This window comes from Leptonychotes weddellii, chromosome 14, assembly GCF_054177405.1.
Source record: "Leptonychotes weddellii isolate Sample4059 chromosome 14, ASM5417740v2, whole genome shotgun sequence".
Classification (NCBI taxonomy): Eukaryota; Metazoa; Chordata; class Mammalia; order Carnivora; family Phocidae; genus Leptonychotes; species Leptonychotes weddellii.
Window position 1 is genome coordinate 7,071,956 of NC_138382.1, and position 19,284 is coordinate 7,091,239.

A 19,284-nucleotide genomic window follows, 5' to 3' on the forward strand; every position below is an offset into this window, starting at 1 on the left:
CATGCAGATGGTGCTTGCAACCACAGACCTGGCAAACCATCACCCACTGCCCCCGCCCACGTGAATCTCAAAATGGGGCTTCCCGGTGCATAATTCCAACAAAGCAAACAGAAGAAACAAAAGTGGAGGTGATGTCTCAGTTATTCTTCCTGCTGCAGGTGTGAATTTGCTGCAAAAATCAGCATTTTTTTTTTCCTTTTAAATCAGATTGATTTGGCTACGCTCCCACTCACCAGAGGTAGTGAATACTTTCAGTTGGGTTTAGACACCCTCCCTTGTTCACGGATCATGGGGTCCTCTGGGGCTCTCACTGCCTATAAAATTGAGGAGCAGGGTCTTTGATGTTTACTTCATCATGATCACCAAGGAAATGCCCGTTCCCCGAGCCCCATGACCCTCAGAGGCTGGTCCTTGTGCTCCGCCTCATATTTCCCCACATTCCAGGAGCCCCACCTGCCCTGGCCCCACCTCCACCCCCCTTCCTATCCCCTGCCTCATTCTACCCTCCTAACACCTGCAGTAGTTTCCCTCCATTTCTGTTCCATTCTTCCAGAATCCCGGCTGTTCCTTCCTTTTCCTTTTCCTTTTCCTTTTCCTCTTCCTTTCCTTTCCCTTTCCTTTCCCTTCCCCAGTAAATTGTTCGCCAATGCTCCTGTTATCTGATTATCAGACTTTGGTGCATTTTCATAAAAGCTCCTGCTTGAAATACTTGAGCCCACTGCCAGGTTGTACTTATCTTACTTTTTTTTTTTTAATCTCAGTTATTCCTAGGTAATGCTCCTTGATTCGCATTATTTCTACATTATTTTTTCTTTTGTTCCCATGAAAAAGGCAGAGCAGCTGAAATGAGCGAATCTGGAATTAGGTCGCATGATCCCCTGCTCTCCCGTGAGTGTGTTTATGAGCGTTATCGCCCCTTTCTCCAGGTCCTGTCCTAATATGTGTAATTTATAGGTATTTTTAAATTAGTCTTATGAATACTTAAATTCCCAGATGTATTACAAAGGAGGCATGTGGGGCCAGGCCGACTTCTCTGAGTTTAATTCCAAAGTCATTAAGCGGCTTGAGTTACTTGTCACCTTATAAGGCAAGAGTCTGTAAGACCAAGCTTGCAATTCTTCCTTTATAAAAGCTCTTAAAACCTGTTCCTTCTTTTCGCTCCCTGCTGTTGGCACATTGGTCCCTACCTGTGTCACTCTCTGCTCAGGGATCTGCCTGTAGCAGATCCTGCCAGGAGCTGGTCCATACCTGCTGCCTTCACCTGTTCACTGCACGCTGTCCATCCCCCGCCCCCTTGCCAGCAGATGCATCTTTGAGGGTTTCTCCCAAGGCTGCCACATGACATCTTATTGCCCCTATGGGGTGGGCTTAGTGCCGGGGGTCTACAGCCTCTGCCCCCAGGAGCAACCCTCAGCCAATAACTGGTGGGAGCTCATGTGTAAGCACCCCATCTCCTGTACCCCTTGGGTGGGAAACTACAAAGTGCATGCTCTACATCGGTCCCTCCAGAGTTCCCCAACAAGATTATTCTCCAGTTACCTACGGTGGTAAAGAGCTTGACAAGAAACACTTGGTTGGCATCCTTCTTTTCTCTCTCTCTCTTAGTCTCTTATGGGTATCTCCTGGCATCCCCTCCAAAATCAGTTATTTTCACTTGAATCTTTGTTTTGGGTTGACTTCGGGAGGAACTCACTCTAAGACACTGTCTGTCATGGTTACCCCCCCACGAAACCATGTTGGCACAGACTTGTTATATTGAGCTTTCTTAAAAAGTTCAAAGAGATTAAAAAAAAAAAAACAAAAACTTTGCAAACATCACCACCTCCCCTCAGAAATTATTGTCCACTTCCCTTGGATCAAGTACAAACGGTCCTTAGTCTATGGCCTGGGACTCTATATAACACAGCCTTTTTCTACCTGCTGTGATTCTGTTTCCTCTAACTGCCACTCAAAATGGAGATTCCAACTGTTTGTGTCTATGCACCCATTCCCAGGGGGTACAGTGTTCATCCTGACCCCCAAGAATTTGCTGGCACTATTCCCACCACCTGAACGCCCCCCCCCACACACACACATGCACCCATTTCAGCGTATCCAAGACTACCAGCCATTACAACCATCATCCCCTTTGTGGACCTTTTTGCCAAACACACCATAACTTTGGCACCTTGCCTCTACTTTTTTATTCTGATATATATACCACAGTTCTGTTTATTCCTATCCTGGCCTCCCACCTGCACTGTGAGCCCTGCCTAGGGAATACAAACCATTTTGCATCTTTCAGACCTAGAATGTGGCCCCATAAACCCTAGATGAGGAGGCAAAATTCAGACTCTGCCATTTATTAACTGTGTGACTGTGGGAGATATATATATATATATATAAACTCCTGTTTTTCTATTTGTAATATGTTTGTTATCTAACACCTATCACATATAGTTGTCATGATAATTTGAGTGACATAATAAATACTAAAAATGCTCTAGAAACTATCAAGGGGTATCTAAAAGTTGGTCGGGATTACGTGGTTGGCCAGCGATTCCTCTGCCGCTGTTGAAAGCAGGAATGATACAGTGGCATTAAGACCAGCAGCTCCCCAGAGATCGACAATGTGACTGTCAGGAAAGGATCAGAAAAATATATATCCTTACACTGAATTTTCTAGAACCCGTTCTTGGGCAACGGAATCGGATGATCCTCTCTACTTCACATATTCATTGATTCTACAAAGTTTATTGTTTTGTTGTAAGTCGGGTCATTTTTCTCCACTGCTCATAACCCTAAGGTGGCTCCTCTTTTCACTCAAAGTAAAACCCTAAGTCCTTAAAAGGTCCAAAAATCCTTTCACTCTCTGCCAAGCACTCCTGTTCTCCTTCTAACCTTGTCTCCTGCTATAGTTTTCCCCTAGCTGACACCAGCCACACTGGCCTGCTCCCTCTTCCTCAAAGACACCAGTCATGTGTGATGACAATTCCTACCTTGTGCCCTTTGTTCTAGCTCTTTCCTCTGCCTGGAAGGCTCCTCTCCCAGAGATGTTTGGCAAACTCCCAAGTCTTCCCCCAAATCTCTCCTCCTCAATGGGACCTACTCTGACCACTCTACTTAACTACTGCAATCTGTCCCCCCAACCTCGCTCTCCCATTACCCGGCTCTGTTCTTTCCACGGTAGTACTTGTAACATATCCTACAGCGCACTTAGCTCTTGTTTGTTGCTGTTTGATGTTTATTGGCAAGGATTCTTAGTTTTGTTGACTAATACATCCCTAGTGCCTAGGACAGAGTAGCCACTGAATAAATCTAGTTGCTGAATTTTTGACATAAGTTCTTACTGTGTGCCAGGGAATACGATGACTCTGGTCCCCACACTTAGGAATTTACAGTTGAGCCACAAAACTTATTTAGCAAATACTATGCCAAGCAAATACATGCTAGACAATCTTGTAGGCCCTGGGGATGTTACAGAAAACAAGACAATTTCCGGGCTCTCATATGGCAAATTCTTCTGAAATGATACAATGATGTTTGACAAAACAGATATTAATATATGTAAAGCTCTTGGCCACCAAATTTAAAATTCTAGATTGTTATGTTGGTCTAGATGTTATGCAGACAGGCACCCAGGGCACCCTGCCTTACATAGACTAAATCTCCACAAAGACACATCAAGACAAACCCTGGATGGTATAGCTCCCCAAAACCCAACTTCTACTTTCAATGCTGGGAGGTATTTTTGTTCAATAGTTTATATTATTCATTGTCCAAGGAAGTTTTCTGAGGGCTTATTGCTTTGAGTTGCTAAATACTAGATGATTCACTGAAGAAGATATGGCAGAAATTAATCTTGTCCAAAATATAAAAAGAGCAAAGGATTAGTCTTCTCAAACCCTAGTGATGATTCTGGTTTTTGTCCTTGTCTTGCCACTGAGCTAATCATATGACTGAGGCAGGCAGAGGTGTACTGCTCCCATCTCCCGACAAAAGCGAGCCTGCTGAGAGTGGTAAGAGGCTTGGTTGGCTGAAAGCCTCCAGCTCTCACACCCTCAGGTCCACCATGGCATGCAAACCAAGGCCACCGTCCCCCAGGGCTTCTGCCAGCCAGGCTCAGAGATGGCTAACGTGCATGAGCCACACTCCTGCCCAGCTGGGATTCTTCCAGTGGCACTTTGCTTTGCGGCTGCCCTCCACCCTGGCCGAAACTTTCTCAGCCTTTCTCTGATGTCTCTTCCCACCAATCCCTCCTTCCCACGTTGCAGTTGGAGATTCTCCCACTTACCTTGTTCCCACTTTTCTTTATATTCCCTGCATAAATCTCTTACATGTCTAACTCTGCCTTTGCTTTTGCTTCCCAGAAAACTTGAAATAACACAAATGGTACCAGGAGGGACTCCAGAAAGCTGGCAATAAGATGGGGTTTTGAGACGGGATTATTCACCATGGCTGGCAAGGAGGATCACAATCCAAGTGGTATGTGAGGCACAGCCAATCCTTGGCATGAGATGATTGCTCAGTTGCTAAAAAAAAAAGAAAAAAAAACGTCACCACTGATGACCAGGGGACATCTGGTGGAATGGAATTGCCAATACAGTGGCTCAGGCATTTGAAAGTGAAGGGGGGGTACAATGTATTTAAGGATAGTGGAGTTGGAGGATTCCCTGCAGAGTGGTAGCGAGAAACTGAAAGCAGTTAGGTAGTTAAAGGCTAGTGGGAGAGCCAGAGGCCTCTTTGGTAACTCGCAAAGGTGGTCCACACCTTCCACTTACGAGCTAGACTTCTCTTGTGCAGGAAGACACTGCAGACACCTCTCCCTGCAAGACAACACCTGCTCCCCTCCCCATACCCTACCCCTACCCCCTGGGGCTGCCTCAGCTGCCCCTCCTGGGTGGCAGACCAGTAACACGAGTTGAATCCCAGCATAACTGACCTGAGGACATGCTGGGCCTAATGACTGAGAAAAGAGAGTATGCCCCCAGAAGACCTGCAAGAATTGGCCCGCATATACTGTCAGGAGCAGAGGAGAAGCCAGGGAGTGGATTCTGAGGGTGCTTGACCAAGGGGTTGGAGGGTAAAAGTGAACAAGCAGGGAAACATTGACTTGGAGTCACTTTCTCAGGACATGGGATCTAACACCCTGGCAAGGACCCCGGGGAATGGGGCAAACACATTGCCGTGTGGCTTTCCAAAGCCTGGAGAGCAAAGGTGTAATGCCGGAGTTTGCCATAGCAGATGGTGAAATAGGGTGGAAAAAAAAATAGATGGAAAATAGGATCAGAAGCAGTTCACATTCGTTGGAATGAACAACAATATTCATTTACAGTTCTGTACCAGGGCTATGTTAGCTCGCCCACCTCCTGTCTTAATTTAGTCCGAAGAGATCTGGACCATCTGGACAACCTGCGGAACATCACATTGATCCATCACGTCAATAAAATAAATCCATGGCTAGTATGCTAGAGACCTTGGTAAGGAACATGTGCTCCAGAAACTAGAAGACAAACCCTGTAAAGATTCAGGGTTGAGCCACTTCAGTAAAGCTTTCAGGAATCCTAAAAGCTAGGACTGAAAATGAGGTACACATTTTTAAGGTCAGGGATGTGGAAGTCCCCTCCACAGTAAAGACACATTGTTGTATCTTGCATTTCCTATTACAAAATAAAAAGTATAGTGCCTGGTGGGCTTCTTCTGGTTCTGGAGGCCACATATTCCACATGTAGGAATCCTGCTCTGGTGCGTACCCCAGAGGACATGGAAGGGTGCCCGCTCTAAGTGGCGCCTGGGTCAGGAAAGTGTTGCACAGCATGTCCAGGCAATAATGAAAGCAGGTTTCCCACTTAGACCAGATCATCTGGCAGACCCTGTGGTGTGGAGGTGTTGGTGATGAGAAAAAATGCAGTGCAGAGTTCATGGTAACTCAGTTAGGAAGATCACATCACAGGACCTTGGGGTTCTGGCTCAAGATCATGCCATCTGCAATGGAGAATTATACACATCTCAAAAAAAGAGCTTCTGGCATGTTACTGAGCCCTAATGGAGATAAGAGACCTGACTATAGCATACCAATGAGCCTCCGTCTAGATCTACCCATTAAGAGCCAGTTCTGTTTTGCCTGTCAATTCAAAAGCCAGATGGGCCCAGCAACATAAGATAGAAATGATACATCAGGAACTGAGCCCAAGTAAGACCAGAGGGCATGAGTTAGCTGCATGAACAGGGAGCACAGACCTCCATATCACCCACATGACTGTATCAGCCCTCCTCCCTGAGCTCTCATCCATGGTCTGATAGTAGGGTGCCACATAAACAGCTGAAGGAGGAGGAGAAAGCCCAAGCGTAGTTTACAGATGAGTTGGCTCAGTTTGTGGGTGGAGACTGAAACTGAACAGCCTCATACAGGCTGAAAGACAGCAGAGAGGGCAAATCTTTTTAAAGGGTAGGGAGTGCACCTGGTCATCCACTTTATGGGGAAAGAAAAGTGGCCAAAGATGGGAACATATAGAGATTCCTAATCATTGGCCAGTGGCCCAACCAGCTGGTCAGAGCTTGGAAGGAAAAGGACGATGGGAAATAAAAAGGTCCAGGGTAAAAGCATGTAGATGGATGGACACATGGTAATGGACACAGAATGTGTACATTTCACACATTAATACCCATAAAAAGGCATCCACCCTGAACACTGAACAACTAAGTTGACAAAATGACTCAGCCAGTTGGCATTAGTTTTCAGCAGGGGCTACCCTAGAACCAGCATGATGGGTACATGAATGGAGTGGCCATGATGTCAGAATTGGAGGCTACACATGACCCCAACAGCATCACTTCCACTCACTAACGCCAACCCAACTACTGCTCCCTCTGAATGTAGAAACTGCCAGCAACAGAACCAGTGCTGAGCCCCTGATAGGACACTATTTCCCAAAGAGACCAACAGGCCACCTGGTGGTAAGTTGATGACATTGGGTTCCTTTCATTCCAGAACGGCAAGCAAATTCACCTCATAGGAACAGAGTCCTATTCCAAGTACGGGCTGGCCTTTCTGCCCACAGAGCTTCTGCCAACATCACTCTCTAAAAGCTTATGAAGTGCTTGATCCATAGGGACAGAACCCTAGTTAACATAGCATGTGAACCGGGGATGCACTTCAAATCAAAAAAGACATGTGATCCACAAGTCATCCTACACACTCTACCAGCCAGAGGCAGTCAGCCTGATAAGAGTGCTGCAATGGCCTTCTGAAAGCACAGCCGAAAGACCACCATAAAGGCCATAACCTACAAACATGGGGAGCTGTCCTTCAGAATGCAGAGTAAATGCAAATCCGAGATCTCTCCATGGTGCTGTAAGAAGAATACATGGGTCTGGGAACTAAAGGGTAGAAGCAAGAATGACCCTACTTACCATTGTTCTCAATGAAAACTCTGGAGGAAATTGTGTTTTCTGCCCCCCAGGACTTTGGGGCTCTGTGGAATTAGAGGCTCTTGTCCCCAGAGAGGATGCATTCTTGCATTCCACTGAACTATAGATGCCATCTGGACATACTGAACTCCTTGTGTCCAGGACCAATAGTGAGAAGAGGAGTCACCATCTTGGCAGGGGCTATTAATTCTGATCATTATATGGAGGTAAGGCTGCTTTTACACAATGGGGCTGGAGGGATCAATATAGCCCAGGTGATCCACTTAGGTGCCTCTCAGTACTCCTCAGCCCCCACTATAACCGTAAATTGACCTGTGTAGCAACCCTCACCTTAGAAAGAGGTCTCTGGGTCTCTGACTCCCTGAGTAAGGGCTAAGGCATGAGCAGGTAAGCTACCAAGACCTGCCAAGTTAGTAGCTGAGGGCAAGCTAAAAACAGAATGGACAGTGTAGAGGAGATGATGAGTATCTGTTGCAGCCCCAAGGAGATTACACGTCATCTCTCGTCTGCCTCTTCTAGCTTTCCCCCCTCGGAGAAGAGAGCCAAAGGAGTGATGGAGGAGCTACTCCCCTAGCATGGATGGAGAAGTATGTCTGTGCTGTGCAAGGGGTAGACCCTGGCAGCCATGGGAGTGAACTGCTCTGATCTCCTTTCAAGAGAGAACCTGCTTCAAGAGGTGTGACTAGCTGACAGCCTACAAAGGCCACAACTTCAGGGTCTACCACAGCATCCACACTGAGGCCATACTCTCCCTGGGTTGCCTAAACAATGACTGAGCACAGAGGGGTACTAGAGCTGGGCCATTCCTACACATTCCATTTTCCTTTGATGGGCAGTCTTTGCTCTGGAGCCCTTTGATGGCTCAGGCTTCCTCAGAGCTCTACTACAGTCTGGACATCATCCCACCACATCCTTGGCCCTTCCGTCTCTCCCTTTACAGGTGTCAGATCAGCACTGTGGTCTGAGGCTCTTCTCACTCATTGCTGTTCCCTCTCTTCTCCTCCCTCGTAGGCTTTTCTGCCAATAAATTTCTTGGCCTCCTAATTCTATCTTGGCATCTGCTTCCTGGAGAATTCAAACTGACACAATGGGTTTAAGCTAGTTGGTTAATTTTTTCTTTATCTCAAAAGGAGGAGGAAATTTGGGTAGGTAGAATTGGATCATCACTGTAATTCCTGACATAAACTTTCTATAGTTTTAAAAAGTTAAATGGAGGGAACAATTAGAAAATGTATAATTATCGAAATGCTTGGTTATCAAGACTTGATTGCTCCTAAATCAAGGAAATCAGAGGCTAAAACCAGTCACTACTTTCCAAAGGAAATACCTCTTATCAAGCCTATAAAGAAAATTTAAACAAAAACTTAAAAACATGTTAATTGTTCTCATTCTAGCTAAAACCCAAAACTGGTACACATTGCTTGAGGAGTTTTGTTTTATAAAACCATAGTGCATTGTAAGTGCTCTCTATATAAATGATACTTTGTGGGCTTTATGTGACACTAATTAACCTTGGTTTTTATTTCTCCATCACATGCGGACATGATCTTTCATTAAAAGTGGTACTTTATACTGCAATCAGATACACTTTCATTTTGGTCATGTTATTTTTCTGCTGCCCCTAAGCATGGAACCAAAGAAAGTAAATTAGGGCCAAGATCGATTTTGTGTTTATGAGATAGCAACCAGGACATTATGAATGCACAATTAATGTTTAGACTCTATCAGTACACTTTGTAGCAAATTTATGGTATTGAAAAACATAATCCACCCTACTCAGAAGCAGTTCTTTTTTACTAAAAGAAAATGTGTTGGCAACTGCTCTGTTTCCATGGATTTGTGATTCTAATAGGCCCTGAAAATAAAACTCGATCTTTGCCAAAATCTCACTTACGGTTTATATCAATAACATGCCCTTTATCCCTGCTTATGCATTTGGGAAACAGAGAAACAACACCAATTAGTTAAAAATCCATTAATTAGAACTCTAAAGAACTGATTTTAGGAAAGGGGAGATGTGTGGGAGCTAACACCTAACACTTTATTTTTATGAAAAAGAGAAAAATTGCACAAAATCATGAGGGAAAAAAAAGCAAACATTTTCCAGAATACATTTGAAAGTATATATTTCAAATTTAAACCATTTTCAATATATCGTAATATTAAATAACTAATGGAAACCTCAAGCAGCAAGAAAGATAGTTATGTCCAAGACATTCTACCTACAGAAACAAGTGTATTATACATTTAATTCTTTAATTCTGGTGGCACAAAAGGAGGGACCAGAGGGTTATAGGGCTTAATCCTCCGTTAACTAGAAAATCAAATCAACAACTAGAAATCCATTCTTTAAACAAGTGGCTCTTAATTTTAGCTACATGGTAGCGTGGGGAACTTTCCAAATCCTCAAAGCCCAGGTCCCACTTCAGACTAATTAAATCAGCATTACTGTTTTGTTCTGTTTTTTTTTTTTTTTTTTTTTTTTTTACTCTACAGGTGATTCTGATGTGTGGCCAAGATTGAGATCGGCCACCTTGACTACTACAGTTATTTTAAGTTTTAAACCAGATTAGTTTAAATTGCAGATTAAATCCCTACTGTGGGATGGAGGCATATTTGCCAAGTGACCTTTAATTTTACTAGAGTACTGGAAAAATAATTAAATCCAAATGCCATGATTAACATTATGTTTTATGGTCTTTTGATCCTGAGGGTGGCCATGTAACCCAGTTCCAGGCACTGAAATAGAAGGTAAATCCTGCTGGGTCTTTTCCTTTTGGAATAAAAGGACCGAGTCCTATTGGGTGGAAAAAGTGAATTTGACCCCTTTCCCCATTCTCCTAGCCCTAAACTCTGATATAAGTCCTGTAACTGAGTACATCTGGCCTCAGAAAGCAACAGTAAAATAAGTCAGAGATAAACAAATACTGTGTGCTTTCACTTATATATGGAATCTAAAAAATCGAAACTCCAAGAAAGAACAGATTGATGGTTGCCAGGGTGAGGGGGACATGGGGGGACAAGAGGGGATAGGTGAGGGTGATCAACAGGTACAGAGGGGGAGGAAAAGAAAATAAATAAAAGCAAAGAGTGTGAATATTAAAAGTCAACACACTGAGGATGGTAGAGCCCAGAAACTGTGAAAGAGCTTGGGTCTTTGATGATATCATTGTGTCATTGAACTAGGAAACTAACTTTAGAATTTTTGTTGTGTGAAGAATTACTGCTTAAGCCACTAATAGCTGAAATTTCCATTACTTGCAGCCAAAAACATTCCCAATGGATATAGCTTGGTTCTCTCTCTGTGTCTTTTTCCTCTCTAAAGCTATGCATCACTCAACATTTACTACTGGTTAATATCTTTACAGTTATTATTTTTGAGTCATGCAGCAACTCCAAAAGATAGGTGCTACTATTCCCATTTTATATATGCAGAAACCATAGTCCTACAGACCTTGGATTCTAAGCCAGATTTGATTCCAATGCCAATCCTCTTAATTACAGTGCTACAAAACCTCTTAGACATGTAGAAGTCCAGGTGCTCTGATTAAGTTGTGTGCTCTATCATTTAGGAAGAGCATTTTATGCTTCTAGGAATACACATGTTCCTAATGCTCGACATTTAGACCATTAGATATTTGAAGAATTAATGGGCTTAACCTGGTTAACTGCAAAATTACAAGATAAGCTTTTTTTTATTGCTATTCTGCAAAACCAGGAGACACTTTCAACTCATTCCAAACAAAAACATTCAAGTCAATTCATTTTTTGGCAGCACAAAGGACTTGATAAATAGCATTATTAATAATAATCCAGGACTTAGGTATGTGATTCTTTTCTCTCCCTCGTGAAAAAACAAATGAACGGTAGGGTTTTTTTTTTTTAAAGATTTTATTTATTTATTTGACAGAGAGAGAGACAGCGAGAGAGGGAACACAAGTAGGGGGAGGGGGAGAGGGAGAAGCAGGCTTCCGGCAGAGCAGGGAGCCCGATGTGGGACTCGATCCCAGGACCCCGGGATCATGACCTGAGCCGAAGGCAGACGCTTAACGACTGAGCCACCCAGGCACCCCATGAACAGTAGGGTTTTGATGTATATGTTTAAGATATTCACATGGATATGTCTGAGAGGATATGGGGTGCTGCTATCTGTGGCCTTAAAAAGAAAAACGTATCTCCCTCTCCTTCTGCCCCTCCCCCTGCTTGTGCTAGCTCTGTCAAATAAAGAAAATCTTAAAAAAAAAAAAGGAAGGGAGGAAGGAAGAAAGGAAAGAAAGAAGAAAGAAAGAAAAGAAAAGGAAACAAAGGAAAAAAAAAAGAAAAGAAGAAAGAAAAACATATCCTTTCCAGCTCTTGTGTGGTACGGTGTATCTCTGCTCTCGAGCATTTACTGGAGAACTAATGGATTAGGGAAAGCAGTTCAGAGGCAGCCTCCTTGAATTTGGAGTCAGGCTCACCTGAGCAACTCTACTGTGTTTCCCCTTGTTTCCCTAAACCGAAAGGAGAAGACCTACTTCAGCTGTTCCTATGAGACTTAAGTGAGCTGAAATGCAAACATACTTATAATAATTAGGGCAAAAAATAAGTACTTGGTAAACATCTATGTGCTGAATAAAGGGATGGGTGCCTGGGAAGTAATGATGGCCCCTCTTTAGTCTAGTGAATTACCAGTCTAATGCCTTAAGGGACAAGAAGTGGCGTCGTCTGCAAGACAGTAGAATCTGTGCTTGACACTTGAGATCATGTCCCAATTCCTCTTTCCATGTGGTCAAAAGACATGTTAGTGTCCCAACCCCCAGAACCTGTGAAAGTGACTTTATTTGGGAAAAGATCTTTGCAGATGTCCTTAAGTAACGGCCTTCAGATGAGATCATCCTGTATTATCCCAATGGGCCTTAAATCCAATGACAAGGATCATAACCAAGTTTGTCGTGTTAGTTTCTTCATCTGTAAAGTGGGGATAATATCCTAACTACCGTCTCATTTCCTGGGGTGGAAAATGGGATAACTGCAGTCCGGAGAAACGAGCAGATATTAAAAATGACATTCACTGAGCGCCTACCATGATCATTCACTGTGCTAAGCGCTTTCTATGAATGACTTAGCGATCTCTATTGATCTGGTAATCAACGCTCAGCCAAATACAGCATTTTGCCCAAAGCCACACAGCTAGCAAGCGGTAAAACAAACAAACAAAAAAACAGGATTAAAATTCAAACCGACTTCCGAGATTTTATCCTTCACGCTAGACTGCCAGAGAGGATACAAATGAACGCACTCTAACAAAATCAATTATTCTGGTATTAGCTCAGGCGCCACCCGACATCACTTCAACAACCGACCACTGGGTGAGGAGCTGCCTTCTTTCCCCTAGCGCGGCAGCGACAGGGTTAATGACGTCACTCCCAGGGGCCGGTGATACGCGGTCGCCCGACGGATCCTTTCAAGGGCCAAAACCCGCGCGTGGCGCCTATAGATGAGGTCATAGAAGCGGACCAATAGAAATGCCTAATTTCCGTTTTCCGGGCTAATGCCTATCCTTTAACCCCAGCTCCGCCGCGGAAGAAGGAAAAGGCGGGCCTGGGGGCGGAGCAAGTCGAGGAAGCGGAAGCGGCCCCGCGAAGCGTGGACAGGCGCCGGCCTCTGCCCCACGCCTGCCGGGACCCACACGTGTGCGGTGAGTGCGGCTGGCTAGGCGGCCGCCCTGAGGGGGTTAGCTCGCCGTCTCTCCGGCGCTGCAGGGAAGGGTCTCTCCGAGCGGTCCGAGCGGGGACAGGTGCTCCCACCTGTCACGTCCTGGACGGTCTTCTGTGGCCTTTCTGCTCTGGGAGTTTGGGGGTTGACGGGAGCTTGGAGACTCCTCTCCCTCCTGCCCAGCCCTGACGGTGCTGGGTTCACCTGAACTGCCTTCACTTTCTAAAATCCCGGCCCGTGCTGCTTGCAGTTGGCTCTTCTGTGGTGTGTTTGGCAAACATCCATTCCGCCCTGCGCGTGCTGGGTGCCGAGTTTACAACCTGAATGTACAGTTGCAGGTTATCGGCGCTGGGAAAGAAACGAATTGGGGGCTGAGATGAGCATAGGGGAATCTGAAGTGATGTTTAAGCTGAGACCTGCAGCAGGATGAGAGGCAACTCTGCAATCCGGAAGCCCAGGGAAAACTACTTTCAGCAGAGGCAGTACTTTTGGCTAAGTCCCTGCGGTGGGAGTTGTAGAAAGGGGACCAATGTGAGCTAGGAGTACAGCGATACAAGATAAAGTTAGAGGGGTAGGGCAGTTCTGTAGGACTTTAAGGCCGTGATGAGTGGTTGAGATTTTATTTCTATACAATGGGAAAACATTTCCGTTTCTGTTCTCATTTGTAGGAAACATTGGAGGCTTGTAAGTGAGGAAGGGACATGATAGACACAGGTATTCTTTAGGAACTGTATATAATTTCGATTATTACTGAGTATATAATTGGAAAGTATTGATGGTTTGGATTAGGGTGGTGGTAGTGGAGATGCAAGTTGGAGAGTTAGAGCTGTTTTTAAAGGGGATTCAAAGGAACTAATGGAAGGATTAGGCATAGCAGATGAGGGAGAGGAACATGTCAGGGGTAAATCTTGGGTTTCTCCCTGAGCAGTGGAGTGGATGATGTGCCTGCCACCGGCCGAGAGGGGAAGAATAGGATGGGGAATAATAGATGAGGATGTTATTTAAAGGATTTCATTTTGGACTTACTAAGGGTAAAGTGCCTGTGAGACTTGTAAACGGAGGTGTCAGGTAGGCAGTTAGATACACAGGTCTGGAACCCAGGGGGAAGTTCCTAATGGGAAACAGTTTGCGAGTCCTCAGCATAGAATGCTGTCGGATTGGATGAGATCACTTAGCAAGAAATGTGGATGGAGAGGGGAAGACTTGAGAAATGCCACTATTTAGAGGTTAGGTATTGAATGTTTACCTCTTTCAAAGTGCAGTGCTAAGCCTGCTGAGAGGGTGGGATCAGTCACCTCTCCTATGTCTGGGAAATCTTTGCTGTTTCATTTCACAAGGCAAAATTGGGCTCTCAGCTATGGTTTTGAACACTTTATATATAATTCAGTTATAACACTGAAGTATGTTGTGTTTTAGTTTTGCTTGCTTCTTTTCCACCACTTTGAATTTCTTTTTCATATATTTTTTCAACCTAATAGCTTTCTAGCACATAGTGTGTTTGTATGCAATATATTTCAGGTCCATGGTGTGAAGTTATTAGAAGGCCATCCAAGTGTTCCAAAAAATATTAAGAAGGAGAATCATTTGGGAAAGAAAGGAGGCATGTAGAGGAGAAATAATAAGAAATTGTCATTTAAGCTGGATTTGAAGAATGGGTAGGATTAATATTAATAGAATGGCTTTTAAGTTTGGATCCTGAAAAAGAACAATGAGGAAGTTTGGCTTCTGTGTGTTGTTTGTGATTAGGGTATGTTAGGACTAAACTTTGAATGGCTTTGAATGCCAGTGTGAGTTTGAAATGTTTCGTGGAGTCAGTGGGAAACTTTTGAAGGTGTTGGAGCAGGGAGATGGCACGAAATTGGTGACTTTGTGGAAGATTAATCAGGCAGCAGCATGTGGTCACAGCAGATTAGATCCTCAGCAAAAAACAGTCTGAGTAAGAAATACAGCCTGAATCGGGAAGAGAGAGAAGGGAAAAAGGGGAGACAATTTTGAGAGCCACAGGAATGTGATGGTCAGATATGATGGTACAGGGTTCCCAGCATATACATTTTGTTAAGTGAAAGAAGCAAGACCCAACAGGTCATATATAGTTTGATTTCATTTATATGACATATTTGAAAAGAGGCAGAACTAGAGGGATGGAAAACAGATCAGTGATTGCCAAGAGAGCCAGGAGGGGATAATTGCAAAAGGCTCCACTGGGGACTTTTTGGTGTTAGGAAACCAACCATTCTCTAAGGTACTGTGGTGGAGGAGACGTGACTGCATTTGTCAGAATCAACACTGTACGCCAAAGAGTGAACTTGACTGCAGATGAAAAAAAAAAGCCAACGTGTCTGGAAATGGAATGCGGACTGCGAAAAATCTAACTTGTACAAAAGTATAAAATAACTTCACTCAACAGGGTGGTGGTGGGGGAATTGACCTAAGTAATTTTGGAAAACAGTATTTTGAATTAATACTGTGAGGGAAAAGAAAAAAAGCTGTAAATAAATTGTACTACAGTTGGTAAGTTTGTTTCCCATAGCCATCCAGTTTAGCATTCTGAAGCTCCATGTGTACTGACAAATCAATGGTGGATACTGGGAGGCAAGTTTCTCACTGTCAAGAGAAAAAAGTTACAAGTAAAGTAAGAGGGGAAGACTAGAGTGAATTAGAGTTGGAGACATTAGGATGAACTTATTTCACAGATAGATAAATACAGGCTCCTGTGTTCACATAGCTTAGTATACAGATGTGTATTACCAGCCCTTTCTGGTGGAAGGACCTAGAAGCAGTGACGAGAAGCACACCTAGCACTCGGATCTTAGCATTTTCAATAAAGGGAACCAGGGTTCCCTGGAGAAATGGCTGATTTCAGGGCTGGTCAGGGAAAATAGAAGATGAACTTGGAACAAGTGCTAGGAAGTAAGGACATGGAAAACAGGATGGGGTCATGTCACCAGACACGGAAGCGACCTGGAAGACTTCACCACTGGCCAAAGCTGGAACAGTTTGAGCAACAAAGTCACTATAGGATTAGGTTCTACCCCGAGTAGCAAAATACGTGTGAGACCATAGTGATGTAGATAAGTGATTGAATAAATAAATAGAGAAGAAGAGACAAACTTTCCCTACAGAAGAATTAAAAATAGTAGAGGTAGACATGATGAGAGAAATAGAAAATCACCATGAAAACACCACAGTAACTGCTGCAGGTGGGATCCACTGGAGAACACTAAAATCAGAGGGAGACAATTAGGATATTTGCATAATCTCAAAATGTATCACCCCAAATATTTATTAGTTGCTGTGGTGATTTTAACATACACATTTTTAACAGAATTCTTTAGGACTCCTCCCCCTAGGAAGTGGAACTTAATTGCCCTCCCCTGGTGTGGGCTGAACTTGGTGACTTCTAATAATATGGAAAGGGACAAATGGTAACTTCACAGTGGAAGAATCTGGCAGACGATACCTTAACCAAGTGATCAAGGTTGATAGTACCAGTATGAGCACTTCACCTCTGTGATGCTCTGCAGAAACATCCATCACACCCGTCCAGTCGTGAGAAAAATCTCAGGCAAACCCCAGATGAGTTTTCTGCCAAGTGCCTGGCCAGTACTATTGAAGAGTGTCTTGGTCGTGAGAAAGGACACCAAGACATGGCCACCTGCTGGCTAAACGCAGTGTGTCCTGGGACAGGAAGAGTACTGGCAAATCCGAAGTTAACGAGTATCAGAGTATCGTACTAACGTGGTCTCTTGGGGTGGGGTGTTAACTTTAGAGGAAGCTGACTGAGAAGTGTACGGGAGCTTTCTGTTTATCTTTCCAAACTCTTCTGTAAAACTAAAATTATTTCAAAATAAACAGTTAAAACTAATGTACAGAGAAAATCTGTAAATGACTGCATTTTTAGACAAATACAAGCACAGAAGAACTAAGAAATGCTGGTGTGGTTATAATAAAGCTGCCAAGTGATGAAATGACCCTATAGTTAGCAACCAGTGACTTAAGGAAAGGGAGTAATTCAGGGGCCATCCATGGTTAAGGATTATAATGGTAAAGCCTAAGCCAAGCTGCACTTTCCAGGGAGTTCTTTGGAACCTTACTGGTCCCTTGAGATGTTTCAAGAAAAAGTGAGTAAGTATGCAAATCTTACATACGTTAGCCCGTGCTTAGTGGTCAATTAGCAAATGAGAAGAACCTGAAAACCTTTCTTAAAAAAGCCTAGCTATGGGGCGCCTGGGTGGCTCAGTCGGTTAAGCGGCTGCCTTCGGCTCAGGTCATGATCCTGGAGTCCCGGGATCGAGCCCCGCGTCGGGCTCCCTGCTCGGCGGGGAGTCTGCTTCTCCCTCTCCCTCTGCCTGCCTCTCTGCCTACTTGTGCTATCTGTCAAATAAATAAATAAAATCTTTAAAAAAAAAAAAAAGCCTAGTTATTTTCATTCAATTCACTGTTTCTCAAATCCATGCCATCTTTGAACCCTTCTTTTTTCCCTATGCCCACTAATAATCTTGCAAAATTAGTTGTTCTTGGAAAATTTCCAGTTCTTGGAAAATCTTGGAAAATTCTTGTTTTAGAAATATCCAGTATTGTCTAGGAACTTCTCAGGTCTGCTCTAGGGGACCAACTTTAGAACTTTAGAAATGAATTGACTGTACAGCTTTGGAAGGTAGAGAAATCGCCAGATGGCATTTTTCTTGATACACTCACTGCTTTCAGGAGCCTTGGGTAACTAAGGGGTTATCTGTTGTATGCCCTGTGCATGGTGAGGTCTCTGTACCCAGAAGTGACCTGTTAGATTTCCTCTAAATGAAATATTAAATATTCCAACATAATCTTACTTTGAAGGGCACTGAAAATTACTGGTCACCTCTAAAAAAAAATAACAAAATAAACAGAAGTTTTTGTTTTAGCTACTCCGGATTACATAGACAATTTGTAGGCAATCTTTGATTTTCTCTCATTAACTTGAATATATATAAGTGCAGCCTATTTGTTCTGGACGTTTTAGGATGGAAACCAAGAAATCAAATGATATGGTCAGTCGCTCATCACAAAGTCGTCCTAGGTTATAAGAAACACAAACACTGACACTTGTATCATAGTTAACGTAAATAGTGGTCTATTTTTACCCAGAACTATTGTTGAATTGTTGTCCCCAAACACATCACACACTAGCCAAGGTGTGTGTGTCCTTAGTTTTTGTGTTGGTATCTTGTTTATTTTCATTTTTAAAATCTTAGAAGCGCTGATTGCGGAGTTCCTGGACGCTTGGGCCCACGGTGGACCCAGGTGGTTTTGTCTTGCGTCTGTGAAGCCCCGGGATTAAGTGTGGCACTGGTGGATGCCACCTACTGGTTGAGAACAACCCAGTGATCCTTTTGGGGTTTTGTTTTTGTCTTCCAGAACTGCTATGATGGACGTTAAAGGGGAAAAAAAATTCACAGGCAAAGGTGCAAAGACGTCACAAGAAAAAAACAGATTTCATAAAAGCAATGGTAAGAGAACCATACCAAACCATGCTTCCCATAGGTGGTGGCCCCTACAGTTGGAGAGAGGGGTTGGTGGGATGAGGAGCCTAGAGCAGAGTCTGTTTTCATGGGTTAGGATTAGGAAAAAGCAGGAGTTACTGTGTCCGAGTTTGTGTGTTCCCCACGAAACTGAGACATTCAAGAAATTGCCAGGATAATCAGAGAATGCTATTCTCACGGGAGACCCCCAGTCTTAGCTGGGAATGCCTTTTCTTTATTTATTAATTTGCTGCAACATTTTATGTTCATGTTCAGTAAATTGTGCCTGATGAATGCATACTGCTGGTGAACCAAATACTTTCATCCTCAGTGTTTCTAGTTGTGGAGTCTTTATTATTCCATCAGGTGTCACTGTTGCGGAGCAGAAAAGTCAGGGACTCTGTAAATGCCTAACTGATTCGAATCTAAGGCATCTTTGTTTTTTTTCTTGCAACAGTCTTAGGGCTTAGCTGTTGCAGTTTTCATCTCATTTGTTAGCTACTTCATTTGCAAGCTTAGTTAGCTAACAGTTTTTATCAAATAACTGTACTATAGGCTTTGAGGAAATTTTTCCAAAACTAGCAATTCTGAAAAATTAATGTCTTTAATTTGATATGATATTTAATAAAATAATAATGACATCCTTAAAATTTTTTAAAATAAATTAACATCTTTAATTTTA

At 43.5% G+C, this 19,284-nt stretch overlaps 1 protein-coding gene across 1 annotated transcript in view; it reads left to right on the forward strand.

Moving 5' to 3' along the window:
• Positions 1-12,949: 12,949 nt before the first annotated feature.
• The window catches only part of PUM3 (pumilio RNA binding family member 3), a 46,899-nt gene continuing 40,564 nt past the window's right edge, over positions 12,950-19,284 (forward strand). Inside the window, exons 1-2 of the mRNA XM_081802794.1 lie at positions 12,950-13,087; positions 18,499-18,590. Coding sequence (XP_081658920.1) covers positions 18,506-18,590 — 85 coding nt within the window. The 5' untranslated portion in view covers positions 12,950-13,087; positions 18,499-18,505. The remainder of the gene's footprint in view (positions 13,088-18,498; positions 18,591-19,284) is intronic.